Source organism: Chelonia mydas, chromosome 8, assembly GCF_015237465.2.
Source record: "Chelonia mydas isolate rCheMyd1 chromosome 8, rCheMyd1.pri.v2, whole genome shotgun sequence".
In the NCBI taxonomy this organism is placed as follows: Eukaryota; Metazoa; Chordata; order Testudines; family Cheloniidae; genus Chelonia; species Chelonia mydas.
In genome coordinates, this window is record NC_057854.1 from 88,932,043 (window position 1) to 88,950,060 (window position 18,018).

Here is an 18,018-nt window from a genome sequence, read left to right on the forward strand (position 1 = left end):
TGTCGGTTCGCACTGCTTTGGATTGTTATCGAGCAGAACCCAGTCATCAGCATGGACGCATGTCCCCTGGAATGGTGGTTGAAGCATGAAGGGACATATGAATCTTTAGTGCATCTGGCACATAAATATCTTGGGATTCCAGCCTGTTCTCACTGTCAGGTGACACTGTAAACAAGAACTGCGCAGTATTATCTCCTGCAAATGTAAACAAGCTTGTTTGTCTGAGCGATTGGCTTAACAAGAAGTAGGACTGAGTGGATTTGCAGGCTCTAAAATTTTACATTGTTTTAATTTTGAATGCATTTTTTTTGTACATAATTCTACATTTGTAAGTTCAACTTTAATGATAAAGAGATTACAGTACAGTACTTGTATGAGGTGAATTGAAAAATACTATTTCTGGTTTTTTTTACAGTGCAAATACTTGTAATCAAAAATAAATATGAAGTGAGCACTCTGCACTTTGTATTCTGTGTTGTAATTGAAATCTATATATTTGAAAATGTAGAAAACCTCCAAAAATATTTAAATAAATGGTATTATTGTTTAACAGTGCGATTAATTGCAGTAGTTTTTTTAATCGCTTGACAGCACTACATTCAATATATTCTCACATTTATTACATACCTGAATGTATTTAGCTCTGCTTACTAGCAATGACAGAGTTAACCACTAATAAATCAAGAAGTCTAAAGACATTAGCAGTTGTGCTAGGATCACTTTCAAAATTACATTTGTAACCACAGCTATCATGCCCATGAAACTCATCCCTAAACAGCTGCTAGAATCACAGCTGTGTAGACATAACAAGAAAGCTACTAGCACCAACTACTAAGCCATCTTTCTTGTATGCTTACTAGCAATACAGAATATGCTCTTCAAATTTGCTGAGGACTACAAGTGAACAGAGGGTTTCGCAGCACCAGCAAACATATAAGATGCCTACTTCATAGCCAATAAGATTTTACAACCATCAGCATTTGTTGCTGTTTCTGTAAATGGGAATCAATTCAAAGAACCTGTTACAGGCAACAGAGTATAAACTTACTGTGCATTGCTTACATAGACAATTTCTCAGTTTATCCAGATTAGTATCCAAGTAAGTCACTCCCCTATTGAGTCTGAAAATATTTGGTCTAATATTAGACTAAAATCCTTGGGCTCTTTTGGATTCATTGTTTGTTGACATTTACAGCTTTTATTTTTAAACTTAGCAAAGGGTAAAAAATGCAAAGTGACAAAAGGTATTTTGGTTTGTAAATATCTTTATCTCCCAAGCTTCAATTATTTTTTAACAAGCATCTGGAGAATATGTTCTGAAAATATTCCTATGGCTGCATCTAAATTAAATGCCACCCTCAGTGTATCCACAATGTTAGTTTTTCAGGGCAAAGATATTGCAGGTTGTGGTATCATTTGTATCAACTGAAGGACTGCTAACAGAAGCCACATATATAAGGCAAACCATTTACACTAACAGTCACTGAGGCCCAGATTCAGCAAAGCACTGAAGCATTACTGAATAAAGCCCTTTAGTTTCTACTGTGGGGAAGCCTGTGGTATAGAACTTGCTCTTAAACTTGAGCCAATCTTGCCAGGAGCTAAGCACTCTGACCCCAATCTATCAAAGCACTGAAGTGCCTTTTTAAGCATATAAGTAGTAGATGCACTGACAGCTACTTGTGTGCTTAGATTTAAGAATGTGCTTAATTGCTTTGCTGGATTGGGGCGACAGTGCTCAGCATCTTGCAGCATCAAGCCTCAAGAGCATTGTGCTGAATCAAACTACTACTTAGGAATAGTAAAAGCACAAGTGGTCTAAATCAACTTTTGTAGAACTGAGAATATCAGCTAGGACACAAAGCAGGCTTTAATTTATACCTGAAACACTACAACCATTACTAGTTGTAAAAATAATTCCTTTCAATAAAGCTGAGTATTATACTAACCAAAGGGGAGATTCTGAAGCTGTTAACTTTTACATTGTATCTTCTGATACTGTCAATTACTATGGAATCTATGTCAATGGAAAAATGTATGACTGAAGTATGGGTTTGATGATGGGATAAGTGTTGTCTACTCATATAATATCCTGGAAGATGCCAGCTGAGCTAGGGGTTAAATACTGGATTAAATAACTGGCAAGAAATGACTGCCAATGAAGGCAGATCAGATTACTAGTTCTGTGGTGTGTTTTCCACATGAAATCCCTAAAGGTCATGATGAAGGTTTCTCAAGGGATCTAAGAATACAGAACATTTACACAAACAAAACAAAACAACCCACATACCTCAAATAAGCCTCGATCAATGGGAAAGAGTCTTCTGAGTACTTGCAGGATTTGTTCCACTTCTGTGCAGAATGGGAGCCAGCAAATCGCAAAAGAAGCAACCACCGTAAATGATATTTTAATTAACAACACTAACCTGAAATACAGAGAAGAGTTTACATTGAGATATTTAAGAGGCAAAAACTCAGTTGTTTATATATTAAAAAATATCAGGCACTTGGGGCTTAAAACGTAGAGTGTATTTACAGGACACAACTGAATGTGCATAAGATCGCCAAATGTGACAAATTTGAGAAGAGCTACCAGTACTAGAGAAAAGGTATGTCATCATCTCTAGATCAGTCATAAGAAAACCACTAGGACTGTGTCACTTCTACTGGCATTTGTCTCATTAATCTGATGTCTACTTTTGGCCCATATTTAACTTTGATTCCAGCATGATGAAGGTGTGCAGAAAAAGGATGATTAATGACAGCTGTGCAAAATAAGAGTTTTTTCGGTTCACTGGCAATTCCAAAATATTGGAACTCACACATTTTCAGGTCAAACCAAAAATGAAATATTTCAAAATTTCAGGCAACTTAGTTTTAACATCCACTTCAGGTTGAACAAAATATTTCCTTCATCCAAAAATGAAACTGTTTCTATTTTGAGCATTTATCATTTTTGAATTTTTTAAAATAAAATTAAAGCAAATTTCTAAACAAAAAGTTGTTTTGAACCAAAAAATTGAAATATTACATTTTGAAAAATGTCAAAACAAAATTTTTGCCTTTCAGTATTTTTTAAAGGTTTTTCTCCCTCCTCCTCCTTCCCCCCCTCCAAGAAAAAAAAAAAATCAACAATTTGGGAAAACAGACAAATTCATGAAACGTTTCAGTGTCACCACATCTGCATTTTTTGCTGAAAACAGATTTGGTCTAAAAATTTCACCCAGCTCTAAGTTTGATATATTTTACTTTCTAATGCCTTAAAAGTAGTTAGATATTTAGTGTATCATTTAACGACTAAAAAGAGACTTGTTCTCCAAGAACAGAGGAAATTATAACATCAGTACCTTCCCTTCCCTTAATAGAGAAACAATGAAAACACAAATAGGTTGAATCAAATTCCCAAGGCTAGGCTGCCTAAGTGCATTCTTGAGCTAGTGTTTGGACACGGAGTTTTAAAGATACTCACCCTTTTCCCGTAAGGCCTTTTTGGAAGCATTTTCCAAGTAGGTAGCAAAAGAATGGCAGTGAATGGTAGAGTTCCATTTGTTTATAATTTATGGCCAAGCAAAATGCCAGTGATCCTAAAAGGTCCCAATCGTAAGAGAGAGAAAGTACACCCCACAAAGCAAAGCCCAGGCTCACAGAGTTATATATGTTTTTTATGTTAAGGACAAGATGTACAAGACAGGGAACATGCGGAGCATTGTGACAAGTTAACAGTGAACTAAAGCCACCGGTGATTAGTGTAAAATATATTCAAAACAGATGTTTTATAAGTTAGTCTTCATTTTTAAAAATCTAGTGCCAAATATGCAACTATTTAGTTCACACAGACATATTTTAAATTCTATTTAAACAGGTTAGCCAACTGTAACTTTGCATTTGGGGGCCTGATCAAAAGTCCATAGAGTCAAAAGGAAAGACTTCTTAAAGAGAGTTTTGTGGTTGCACAGATTGTTATTACAATAGTATAGTACAATCATTTAACCAGGGTTAATAAAAAACTACACTGACATAGTAGGACTTAGTAGGATACAACTAGTGGCAATTCCACATTTTCTTGTGCTCATATTTTCCAGGGTTATGGATAAAATTATCAAAAGCCCTAAATCTTTTTTGCAGTACAGCTTTGTATGGAATATTTAAACATGCTCATACTTAGACTATACTCTCTTCAAGGCAGGGACTGTCTTCTTGTTATGTGTCTATACAACGTCTGGCACAAAGGGGCCCCAATCCATGATTAGGACCCTTAGACACTACTGCAAAACAAATAATAGTTACAACCAAAAAAAAAAAAAATCTGTTATTTACTTTTGACACTTGAGGCCTGATCCATAACCCAGTGAAGTCAATGAAGAGACTCTCATTGACTTTGATGTGCTATGGTTCAGGCTCTACCTAAATGCATCAAAAGCAGCAATTAAAGTGTAATAAAAGAAACTGAATTAGAGAGATGCCACAGATATCCTAAGAAATACTGAAACAATGTATGTCTCTCTCCCTACTCTGTGTTGGCCAGTAGAGATAGCTACATGACAACACATTTGGGTTTTATAAATCATTTCTCAACCTGCTATTTATTCCCCAATCAAAAATCATAATCGTATTTGTGATACTGTCACTTTCATAGCACTAACTATGATGCCAAAAGGCCATGATCCTACAAAGACTTACACAAGCAGTTAACTTTCTGCATTCTAAGTACCTCAAATGACTTCAGTTGAACTAGTCACAATGTATAAAGTTATGCACATGCATAAGTCTTTGCAGAATCAGTGCCAAAACTATGATTTCAGGATAAATCGAAGCAGCAAAATATAGTGAAAATCTTTTATGAAAGTAGAGTCTGTTTCTTAGAAGTTTGGTTTCTGCTGCTGCCTCTCACCTGACAGATGCATTTTCCAGAGCAGTGGTCCCCAAACTTTTTATGTTGCATTCCCCCCCTTACTCATAATGTAATCTGTACACGCCCCTCCCCTGGGAGCTGCAGTCAGGAGTTGGGGTTGGGAGCCAGTCTGCTGTTGGGGGCCAGGGGACCGAGGCCAGCGCCAGTGCTACAGCCAGGGCTGCGGCTGGGAGCAGGGCCGGACCCTGGGGAGCAGCAAGCTGGGCCGCAGCTGGGGGCCGGGGCCAGGCCCAGGCGCTGAGGCCATGAACATAGCTGGGGACGGGGCGGAGCTGGGAGCAGAGTGGGCCTGGGTGGTGCACCCTCCTTGCCCCCCATGGGGGCTGCCCCAGGTTCCGCCGCACCTCCCTGAATATTCCTCTGTGCCCTCCCCCCCAGTTTGGGGACCACTGTTCTAGAGGGAACACCACAATTAGTATGTTATTATTAGAGATGAATTAACAAAATTTGATTTTTCATATGCCTAGTTTTGACCCAACAGCATATTTTAAAGTGTCCACATTTATCACAGCCCAAGGACTTCCGCACATCTCGGTTACCTGGTGCACCTTCCTACAGCTTGGACTGAACAACTACTGCACTTGCTTATGGATATGCACAATAGCTAATTTTCTAATATAAGCTGCAACCAAGACCTAAATGTGAATATTTCATTGTAAACTAATGCTAAAAAAGTATACACACCTGCATGAATACCATTAGGGGTTGGATTTTCAAACCTGCCATAGGAATCTGACATGCCCAATTCTCATTAAAATTAATGGGAATTTGGCTTCCAACTTCCCTTGGTGGCTTTGAAAATCTCAGCCTAGACTGTGGGTATATAAACATTGATATGGAGGCTTTAAAACAGGGGCAGGCAAACTTTTGGGCCCAAGGGCCACATCTAGGTATGGAAATTGTATGGCGGGTCATGAATGCTCATGAAATTGGGGGTTGGGGTGTGGAAGGGTGTGCGGGCTCCGGCTGGGGGTGTGGGCGCTGAGGTGGGGCCAAAAATGAGGAGATCACGGTGCGGGAGGGAGCTCCCGGCTGGGGCAGAAGGTTGGGGTGCGAATGAGAGGGCTCCAGCTGTGGATGCGAGCTCTGGGGTGCAGGAGGGTGGGACCGGGATGGGGCACTGGAGGGAGGTCAGGGGTGCAGGCTTACCTCAAGCAGCTCCCAGAAGCAGCGGCATGTCCCCACTCTGGCTCCTACACAGAGGCACAGCCAGGCCACTCTGCATGCTACCCCATCCGCAGGTGCTGCCCCTGCAGTTCCCATTGGCCATGGTTGCTGGCCAATGGAAGCTGCAGTGGTGGCGGCTGGGGGGCCAGCATGCGGAGCCCCCTGGCTGCCCCTACACATAAGAGCGGGAGGGGGGACATGCTGCTGCTTCTGGGAGCCACAGCACACATGGAATGCAGCAAACCCCAGACTCTGCTCCCCGGCAGAAGTTCGAGGGCCAGATTAAAACGTAGTTTACCCACCCCTGCTTTAAAAGACTTCTGAAACTTTACACATTTAATATGATATGCAAGCAAGCAATGGCTCAACTGACAATACAGAGCAAGGAATATTCCAGGTAGCAAGGATAACAGGACATAAAACTCAGGAGGTCAGAAGGTCCAGAATGAATTTCAAAAAACATAATATAGTTATGTGTGCTGTAATGGAGCGTACCAACATACAAATACATCTGTGTTCCAATGTTACAAGGCGATAAGTTAACTGTTACAAATTCAGGTCAGCTAAAAGCCAAAATCCAAATCATGTGAGTTTCCCTGTGAACACTCACAATACCAACTTTTGTTGCCATTAATGTGAAAGTTGTACACATGTTAGCAGAAAACAAATCTTAAATATAGGTATTCTCAACAGAAGTACTTGTGAACTCCTCTGATCTGGGGACAGAAACACTAACAAAGAGCTCTAATTATGAATACTCAATCAATTAAGAGTTTTAAAAGTGTTGAATACATTTTGAAATACGAACATTTTTGAGTCAATCCGCTATACCGGTTAGATAAGTTATTCTTTGGAAATAACTCACTCAGCTCTACCTATAACTTACAAATTCACCATTTGTTTCAAAGGTACCTATAAACATGGGAGTCAGTGGCTCAAAGGCTATTAGAGGACACAAGAAGCAGAGTCTACTCTAATTTACTATTGATGTTGTATAGTGAGTCAGGTGTACAGATATATCTCATTGTGAAGCATCATGGCTGCTAGAAATTGGACAGAAGCATCTGAGACACTCAATAAATGTTAATGATCTCCTCCCATTCTTTGTAGTCAGATAGTGGTTGCAAAAGCTAGAGACAAGGTCACATTTTATAGAACAGAACAGCATGGCTGTGTCTGACACTCCTCACCACCTCCCAACAAGAGCTACGATGGTTCTCTTATCCAGGCAGAAATCACACGAGTATCCATTTTTTCCCCACAGCCAGATTGCCACAAATATTTACTCAAACAAGGCAGAGTGGCATAAAGGTGAACTTGGGATGCAAAGAATAGCTATGCCATGTTGGATTGATTTGCCTCACATCAATCTTTTGCTCCAAGTCCATTTAAGGCTTACTGTTTCCTTTCAAAACTTTTGCAGGGGGAGGGGGCGGCCCTCAACTTTCAGCTAACAAATCTAACTTCCTTCCCAGTAAAAGTTATTGTAGGAGGGACTCATGTTATTTTAGAACTGAAATTCTTTTGTTTTAAAGAAAATGGAAGGATACTGAAAATGTCCATAGTCAATGAGAATGAGGCCTGGATAAAGCAATATACAGAGAGCACTGGCAATCTGGGAGAAAGAGAAAGAGAAAAGTCTTTAAACACACAAAAACAAGGCACTTTATTTTATAGCAATTCATTTCACCCTGGAACCAGAATACGATTGGTTCTCCTTTAACAAGCCCGGCCAAACTCCTGTGGATCCCTTACTCATTCATCTGGGGAACACTCTTTTCCTCTAATTATTCCTCCCCCAGTGATGTGGGAAGGGACGAAGGAGCCCTAGTGGGAAAGAGTATTAAAAGGAGCATCAGGGTGTCTTCTGCCAGCCAATTCACAAAGATGACTGTGCTCAGTTTAACCCTGGGAACTGCTCCATGACTTGACAGACCACAGATGCTTGAGACCAGTGAGCATTAAAAACCCTGAGCATGGTGTCACTTTCACAATGCATTTCAGTTCTGCTGTCTAAAGAAGTGTGCAAGACCCAAGGCTGTTCCTTGATTCCCCCACGTCACAGCACAAATCTTTTTTTTACTACCCAAGCAATAAATTTGACAAGAAGTGTAATTCAGTAGTTCATGGTTACTAAACTCCAGTGCACCTTGTTATTGCTATTGAAGGGCATTAAAATAATTGCTGTAAAATAACTTCATGTTTTCTTACTGAAAAGTCTTTAATGCAAGATATACTGATTGGCGTCCATTTTATGTAAACGGAAAGCACTGTGTGGTTTTGTAACATTAATTAACTTTCTTTTCAGCGTTTTAAATTTATATTCCAGTTAATATTTTTATTCTCTCTCTCTCTCTCTCTCTCTCACACACACACACACACACACACCATAGTGTTATACTTGCCTTTTTCTTAGTTGATGTTTCTTTTAAACAACAACAATACAAGATAACTGCAGGTATGTAAACCAGCAAATCAGCAATAAGAACTGAAAAACAGAAAGATTAACTATGCATAAGAATCTCCCCAAACAAGTATAGCTCATCAGAATTCACTGAAATTACCTATTTCCATTTATAATTTGTCTTTAGATGGTCAATATGTGACTTTATTCTCCATTTTTCCCTTCCAACTTACATGGCCCATGGCTTGCATCTGATGTTTTATGGAACCAAGTAAGAAAAGGAAGGATTAAGTCTCACATGCACCTGCAAGATGGCTGCAATGCCTGCACATTGTTTAGCCCAAACACAACCCACAAACTATACAGCCACATACATGGATGGGTAGGTCCAGCTGTCCACAAATTTTTTAATGTATATTTTGTATCTACCCCCTACAGTGGAAACCTATTTCCTCATCAAATTCATGTCTTCTGAAGTTTCCCTACAGTTTCAGCTGGCCACAGTATTCTTCATTTTCTGTCTTAAATTGTCATGTAGTGTTGTTTTGTGCTTCAGCATTTGACTCCAGAGAGGGCTCTGGCTTTACAAATCATATCATGTGTATCTAGTTTGTAAAGTGTTTGGGAAGAAAGGAAATACATAAACATAAGGTCTGATATAGAAACGGGTTAGTTCAACTTTAAAGGGTATGAAAAATGGCTGTACAGAATTTGAAATGTTAATGTTTCCAAATATACCCCAAAATCTGCAACTTGCATGCATTAGACTGTTTAGGCCCCAGCATAGCCTCACTCAGTAAATGAGCAATGCTCTAGATCATTACATGCTGGAGAAAAGACATTCTCAACTTTCAGAAGACATCACCTACAAATAAATTCTTGCAAGTTGTTCTAAGGAATTGGGGGGGATGAAGGCAGATTAAAGAGAGAGAAGCATGTCTGGATTCAGAAACACAGTCCTGTACTTTGCCAAAGCATTAATATTTCACAGAAGAAACACTGGGAGACAAACAGAAGTGAGGTGTTCTTTGCTCTGCCCACAGTAAATATTTGTAAAGGTGGTCTGGGGGAGGACAAAAGAAGTGCTGGAACAAGGAGGGCTGCCTACTATGTGTTGGATAAAGCCCTACTTATGCTTAAGGTGCTGGAGAAATTGTTCAGAGACTGTTCTTATGCAGCCAGTCTAGTTTTAAACCTAGAATTTTGTCTCTCTCATATATATGGACAGTAAAACCTGCCTTAATGATCACCTCTGAAGAGAGACCACCTGTCTCGAGCGACTACTTGCAGAGGCCACAGAACGTTTTTCCCCTATAATTTAACTGTGAAAAAACTGAACATGTCATCTGTGACCAGCAACGACATTTTCTTACTCCTATCCGTAAAAACAAACCCGTAGGAGAAACTGATCTTCTTCACCTCCACACTGCTACTGGCAACAGCGCAGCCGGCCAGCAGCTGCCGCTTTCTGTCCACTCAGCTCTGAAGGCAAAGCAGAGAGTGGGAGCTGCTGATGCCACCATTACTTCTCCACTGCTGCTAGAGGCGGCACTCCCTTCAGAGCTGGGCGCCCGGCCAGCAGCCACCAATCTCAAGCCCTTTAGCTCTGAAGGCAGCGCAGAAGTAAGGGTGGCAATTCCACAACCCCACTACAATAGGCTTGTGACCCCCTTCTGGGTCGGGACCCCCAGTTTGAGAAACACTGTATATTTTTGTAAATGTTTACCCTATAGTATAGGGTAAAAGTTTACCAAAACCAGATTTCATGCTCCATGATTCATCGCCGCAAATTTGATAGGGCCCTACTTATCAGTCTGTGTATGAACCAGAAGTTGAACTTGAAAGGAAGACATGAACGTGTTGAAATGAAAGGTGTACACTATTGTAAGTTACAGTTTAAAACTAAAAGAAGTCAACATGGAAGCAAAAGAGAAATGCAAATCTGAAGTGTTTCTTACAATGGAGTAACATTTTAAAGGAATATCACTGCTAGATACCAGTTGTCAAATTGCCAAACAGTTTGGAATTGGAAAACACACAAATCCAAAACCCATTAAAAAAGAGGCAGAAATCCTCGCTGATTATGAGTCAAGTATAAATTCTTCAATGAAAATTAAAACATGCCAAAACTGGAAATTAAGAAGTCAATTTTCTCACTTCCGAGTGGTTTAAATCCACTGTCGTTGGTCATGTAAATATCTCTGGTGGTCCAATGTTAAAAGCACAAGCCATGAAATTCGCAGAGGACTTGGAAAACAGGGAGTTTAAAGCCAGCAATCACTGACTTGAATTGTTTAAGAGGAGGCACAACCTTGCCTTTTGTACAGTATGCAGTGAGAGTGGAGACATTAACCAAAGTGTGGTTTCAGACTGGAAGCAAAAATTACCTGAACTCATACAGGATGATCAACTGTCTGACATCCACAACATGGATGAAATTGGACTGTTTTTTAGACAGCGGCAACAGCAAAACCCTCCTTGTCAAAGGTGAGCAACGTTCAAATGGGAAACATTCAAAGGAAAGAATCACTCTTGCTTTATGCACCAACATGAATGGAGATAAAGAAAAGCCTATACTGATCAGTAAATCCCAATGCACGCAATGCTCTGGCAAGTTGAATATCAAGGAGTTGCCTGTGAAATATGAATTCAACAAAAAAGCATGAATAAACTCGTTTATTCATTTATTATGAATAAACTGGCCGGGCGCCCAGCTCTGAAGGGAGTGCCGCCTCTAGCAGCAGTGGAGAAGTAATGGTGGCATCAGCAGCTCCCACTCTCTGCTTTGCCTTCAGAGCTGAGTGGACAGAAAAATGATTACAAAGATTTGATCGCAAATTGCTACTACAGGGACATTAAATTCTGTTGTTTGTGGATAACGCGCCATGCCACTGCCCTGTTAAACATACAAACATTACACTCTGCATCTTTTCCCCAAACAGCACCTCCATGTTACAACCTATGGATGCTGGGGTTATTCAAACCCTAAAACTGAAATTTCGGAAAAGGAAAATCAATTTGATGAAGAATAATTGAAATCTGACTTAACTTAATTGGGCCCAATGCTTCTGAAAAGGGTTTCACTCTTGAATGCAGTACACTGGGTTCATTGAGCATCAAGTGAGATTGAGCCAAGCACCATCAAAAAAAATGCTTTGCTAAATGTGGATTCACCATTGCCAAGTCAACTGCGGATTCACCAAATGAAGATGTTCATCCAGAAGATGAACGTGAGCTCCCTCTTGCAGTAGTTAACATGTTGCTAAGTCTTTTTGGTGTGCTGATTGAGAAGACCTACCAGATTGATGAGAACCTTGCAACAACTGAAGAAGTCACAGACTGGTCACAGTCAGTTAAAAACTCCTAGAAAATTTCAAGCCATGTGACGACTAACACAGTGACACAAAAACTAATGATGATGAAGGGGATAGCAATGGTGCCTCTGAACTCCCAGGAAGAATCATTTGTGCCTGAAGCCAAGAATATGATTAAAGACATGAAAGTGTTTGCCATTCTAAAGGGCAGCAACCAACTTTTAGAGCTGTTCAACAATGCAAAAGAAGAAGTAGTAAACATGCTCCTATCGTTGCAGAGGCAGACAAGAATAAGTGAACTTTTTCAAATAAAAGCTGGCTACTGTAGATTGAAACCAGGACTTTTTGATAACGCAGGTACCTCTAATTTTCTTTCAGCTTCAGTCTAGAAAATAAGCACTTGTATTAGTGTACTGAATTTCCTCTTTTGAGGAACAAACATTGTACTACAGTATTAATAAACCCACCAAGAGATTTTAAATTCAGTACTGAATTGTATACTGTATGTAATGTTCATTTAAAAGACAATTAAAATTAAACATGAAACAGTGGCAACAATTTTAGCCTTTCTGTAAATAGTAAAAGTGCCAATTTTACAGCAAACCTTGTAAGAGGTGGTTTCTCTTCAAAGCGACCACTTTTGCTAACTTCCATAAGTGGTAGCTCTTGGCAGGTTTTACTGTATCTCTTCCAAAAATCAAAAAACATATACCTCACCTTGTTCTCACTACCTACTATTTACATAGCATAATTATCACATGAGAGAGGGGGGAAAAGTTTTAAACACACATCTCAATTCAATTTGTTTGGAATTACATCCATGTGCACATACATATCATGATGTAAATAGCAGCCTAAAACAGACATGACACATACAAAAAAGAGGCGATATGGCCTATGCAAATAAGTTGTACTAATTCATAAAGCATTCATATACTTGAAAGTACAACTTAGTGGTACCATCTATAAGTTAGTTCAAACTTTGCATAAATGGGGGAAGGTTGGTGTTTTTGGAAGCACTTATTTAAACAACATCTGTATTGTATGATTAAAATGTCTCAGTATTTCTGTCATTATGGATAATACTTATTCTTTCTTAATTCTTTTGTTTTTCCATACAGCCCTATATACAGTTGGAAATATTTCTAAAAGTGACTCATTCTTCAAAACTTTTGCATCCCAAAATTTCCTTTCATATAAGTAAGAGCATATTTACAAATATTCTAGTAATATCTTGTTTGAGCCTTTACCCTTCTGATGAGAGGAAGCAATATTGCAAAACAAGATATTCAAAGGAAATAAAGTTTAAAGAAAAACTGACTTTGAAGAATAGATTTCATTCTTCTAAGGAAAGAAAGGTGTGAGACCAGCAGAATAAAGATCCCAGTTTTGTGACTTGTTTCTCTAGAACACATTAAGGGCTGTTATAAAGAACATGGTGGTCAGTTGTTCTCCATGTCCATTGAAGATATGACAAGAAGTAACGGGCTTAATCTGCAGCAAAGGACATTTAGGCTAGATATTAGAGGAAACTTTCTAACTGAAAGGTAGTTAAGTTATGGAACAGTTTTTAATAACAGGTTGGACAAACCTGTCAGGGATGGTCTAGGTTTGCTTGGTCCTGCCCCAGTGCAGTGAGCTGGACTTGATGACCTTTCAAGGTCCCTTCCAGTCCAACATTTCTGTGATTCAATTATTGAAGCGTTGGGACTTGAAATTTCAAATATTGGGGTCTAAGTTTTAAAAATTCAATAGTGATTTGGGGTGGTGAACCTGAGAGAACTTGAAGGGACCTATTTTTCAGAGTGCTTGTCTCAGCACTTTCTGACCATCATGCCCCTTTAAGGTGTCTCATGTTGGGTACCAAGAAATTGAGGCACCCAAAATCACTAGTCACTTTTGAAAATCTTGGCCTGTTTCTCTACAAAAACATAATTGCCTTGCTGCATTATTTTCAATCTAGAATGAACAAAGGATTGATCCTGCACTAAGGCCCCAATCCAGCAAAGCACTTAGGCACGTGAACAGTCCATTAAATTCAATGCGACTACTTGTGCTTAGAGCTAAGACTCTGCTAAGTGCTCTGCTGGACCTGGGGCCTAGTGCTCAGCACCCTGAAGGAACAAACCCAAAATGAGCAAGTCCACAGGGCTAACACAGTCTTTGAAACATTATCAACTTGTCACTTCATAAAGAAAATGTTTTCAAATGTACATGTTCAAAATTTAAAACAAAAGTATAACACCAATGGTCAACATTCAACGGTACTGAATTTTGTAATCCTGATGCACAAGTTTAATGGCTATTGTTAAAAGAACGTATACCAGTTTTCTTAGTTTGTACATCAATGTTTTGTCAAGCGTGTTGATTTGAACATTATTAAAGACCATTTCAAGGGTAATTTCGTCCTAGTGATTTTTTTCTAAATATAATCAATTACTAGAAACCACACTGAAAGGTTTGTGGGCAACACAAGAAAGTGCTATTGATGAACATCAGATTCTGCTCAATATAATCAGCAAATAAGGATACTCACCCAGCACAGTTATTTTATAGGACTCTGCACTGCCATGTGAAGCAAAAGGTATAACTAAACTTTAAAAAATAATGGGGTGATTTTGCTGCCTTATGGCTACTGTCACATCACTACTCCCAGTATTCTTCACTTGCTAGAAGCCACTGGCCACATCAGCAGCTGTTCCACTAACATGTCCATGAGAAGAAATGAAATTATTTGCTATCTTAATGGAGTCCAAATATATTACATTACGTTTTCATTATAGAGGCTGTTCAAAGGCCTGATATGGTCAGAAAAGTGATTTTGAGATTTTTAATCACACTGTTTAAAACACTTTGATTTTGCATGTTTTTGTTAACAGCTATTTAATTCCAGCGGCCGATAAACATTTTGGAGAAAGAAAAGGAGGACTTGTGGCACCTTAGAGACTAACAAATTTATCTGAGCATAAGCGTTCGTGAGCTACAACTCATTTCATGAAAGCTTATGCTCAAATAAATTTGTTATGCTCTAAGATGCCACAAGTCCTCCTTTTCTTTTTGCGGATACAGACTAACAGGGCTGCTACTCTGAAACCTGCCATTTTGGAGAAAGGTTGTCTTAGTTATAAAGATTAAATACCTGCCCCTCCAATTAAGATATGAAAAGTCACAGTAAATATCCCTGAAACCCCTAAGAGTTCCTTCTCCAAATTCATTAAAGGCCAGTCTTGATACACTTGATACTTCCAAGATAAAAAGCAAGCAGAATTTAAAAAATAAAACCTTCAGGCCTTCTTTAGGCATCATAAAGAACTAGAAAGGTTGCAAATCCATTTTAAAAAATCCTTTGCAGGTCACCTTTAAAATTTAAATTTGAGACCCAGACTACTGGAAAGTATCCTTTCAAAGTTGTTACTAAAACCAGTTCAATGTAAAGATTCTGCTACTTTCACAAGTGTGAGCAGAACTGAAGACACAGAGGCTTAGTTAACAGTGCCAGACCTGCAATACCCTCAAATCAGTCAGTTTTGCAGCAGAAATTGACCAAAACAAAAAAAACAAAAAAACAAAAAAACACAACAAGGGATGCCAAATTAAATGTGCTAAACTAGTGAACTAGAAAAACGTATAAGATCATGTTAAGGAAATGCAATTTTTCTACCTGTTGCACGCATGAATAACTTATGTGGCTGACTCTCATACCCACGGGATGTGTGGAGAGCAATCCAATCGGGATTTATTAACTTTGCACTGTAAAACAAAGTATAGACACATCAAAATGTAGACAGTTCTCATTTCCCTTTACGTTCTTTTCAGCAATAAAAATGATATGCACAGGGACATATTCAGAGGATTAAGATAAATGAGGCAAACTTTATCAAAAGCAATAGTGACCAGGGAAGGGGTTTCCTCACCACTAGACCAGTTTATTTTATCGTATTTAGCTGCTAATCAGCAATACAAAAACTGAAAATAGTTATCTTATGCTTATAAAGATTTAATTCTATTACTATAATTTAATTCTATTACTGTCATTCGGCACTTCTCAAACTTGTGATCGTGATTTTTTTTAAGTGTTAATAGAAAGTAGGCATAGTGCAGACAGATGTGAAGCAAACTTTCCCCACATAGCTCTGCCAGTGCATCGTAACCTGACCTGCAGCACCCTTTTTCTGTCTGCCCCTGAACAGAACACTCCAATTTTCTAAAAATTTTCTATGGTTAAAGGCCATATAGGAAGAACATCCCAATAACAGAATTATATTTACAAGGTATCACGTAGGATCCACTCATCAAATGCCACTTGGGTTCTCAATACAAGATTACTTTTCCATTTGCTGGAAACAATCTCTGACGTGCCTTACTATGTGCATTGCTAACCCTAAATGACTTATTCAGGAAGCTATAACTATGACCCATCGGCTAAAATATAACCTGCACCCACTGGAGGCACTGGAATACAAGAGGAACTGATCCTGCAGTCCTGTTATAGGCAAAGCCCTGTAACTGATTTCAGTGTGGAACAAATGCAGGATCAGGTTTGAAGCAAGAGGGTTGAAGTAATAATGCCACATCTATTCTATTGTTTCTCCGGCTCCATAATTGCACATTATAAGTGAACTATACCAAAGAGGCAAATCCCTGCCATTTGTTTTGTTCCTCTCCTCTGAGAGGAGGGGGAGAATGCATTTGTTTTTTCTTTCATTCTCCACCAATAGCAAACATTTAAAATAATCCTAAAATGATTAACTTACACATAAGCACACAAGAGACTGTGATAAGCAGTAAGAGGTGGATAATCAAGGCCCCAGTATTGCAGATTATTGTCACTGGTATTGAAGTACCTGAAAAACAACAGAAAACTTAAAAATGGATCTAGGATTCCAGCATTGTAACTTCATTTCAACCTAAAGAGTTTGCACATTAAGCCAACCGTGTCTCTACTATATAGTCAAACATTCATAGGAACTAAATATTGCCCATTGAGATTTTTGTTTTGTTTTACTAGAAATAACTGCAAACACTAAAACAAAACCAACAAAGGATTCAATATACATTTGCTGGCAACTGTGAAGACTGTAAGAAACTGCAAGAGATGTTGGCTCTATACCCAACTAAGCATATTCATCGAGGAATAAAATTCCTTTACATGGAGCCAAGCTGGAGGGATCCAGAGCCTACTGAGCCATAGGATGCTTGTACAAAATGAGCTCCCTACATCCGCCAAAGCCCACAATTCCTGATTTGATAGGATCGTCCCCAACTCCATCCACAGTCATGAACTACATTTTTCAGATCCAGGAGCTATTCCAGCAGAAGGCTGAAATAGAAAGTTTGCCCAACCACAAAAAGAGAACACAGACTTAGCAGAGCTCAAAGAAAAGGCAGTTTTTAAAGAGTATTGATTTGACCTCAGCTATAGAGAGGTTTTCCTTATATTAAGGTTCTCAATTTCTATTCTTTGGACTTAGGTAGCCCATTTATACCTTTAGAGGACTCTTCAGCTCACCTGTTTTGTTCCTGACTGGAGACAGGAGAACCCTCCTACTTCATAAAGATGTACGCAGCCACCTTTCACATGCTTTGTGAACCATACTGAATTCACGTATTGCACAACTGTCATATTTAGCTCCATGATGGGCAAAGTCACACATTAGTAGAAGGCTCAATAACCGGCAGAGCCAAAGCAGCAAAACATTTGCAGACAAGTAGCCAAAGAGCCAATTAATTATTTAAACAGATCCTATAAAGAAAATGTATATGTTTTCTTCAATACAATACCCAATGTTTGCATACACAGACCGTCAAGGTTCCTTCCACACTCTGAACTCTAGGGTACAGATGTGGGGACCTGCATGAAAGACCCCCTAAGCTTATTCTTACCAGCTTAGGTTAAAAGTTTCCCCAAGGTACAAGCTTTGCCTTGTCCTTGAACAGTATGCTGCCACCACCAAGCATTTTAAACAAAGAACAGGAAAAGAGACCACTTGGAGACATCTTCCCCCAAAATAAGTCCCCCAAGCCCTACACCCCCTTTCCTGGGGAAGGCTTGATAATAATCCTTACCAATTGGTACAGGTGAACACAGACCCAAACCCTTGGGTCTTAAGAACAATGAAAAATCAATCAGGTTCTTAGAAGAAGAATTTTAATTAAAGAAAAGGTAAAAGAATCACCTCTGTAAAATCAGGATGGTAAATACCTTACAGGGTAATCAGATT

General features: G+C 39.1%; 1 protein-coding gene across 4 annotated transcripts in view; it reads right to left on the reverse strand.

Annotated features, from left to right (window-relative positions):
- ALG6 (ALG6 alpha-1,3-glucosyltransferase) overlaps positions 1-18,018 on the reverse strand; it is a 37,520-nt gene that overhangs the window by 7,366 nt on the left and 12,136 nt on the right. For all 4 annotated transcript variants that reach the window (XM_007059038.4, XM_043520900.1, XM_043520901.1 and 1 more), the window contains exons 4-9: positions 16,552-16,641; positions 15,459-15,547; positions 8,485-8,567; positions 7,630-7,694; positions 3,470-3,655; positions 2,291-2,426 (exon numbers count right to left, since the gene is read on the reverse strand). In XM_007059038.4, the coding sequence (XP_007059100.2) occupies positions 2,291-2,426; positions 3,470-3,655; positions 7,630-7,694; positions 8,485-8,567; positions 15,459-15,547; positions 16,552-16,641 (649 nt within the window). The remainder of the gene's footprint in view (positions 1-2,290; positions 2,427-3,469; positions 3,656-7,629; positions 7,695-8,484; positions 8,568-15,458; positions 15,548-16,551; positions 16,642-18,018) is intronic.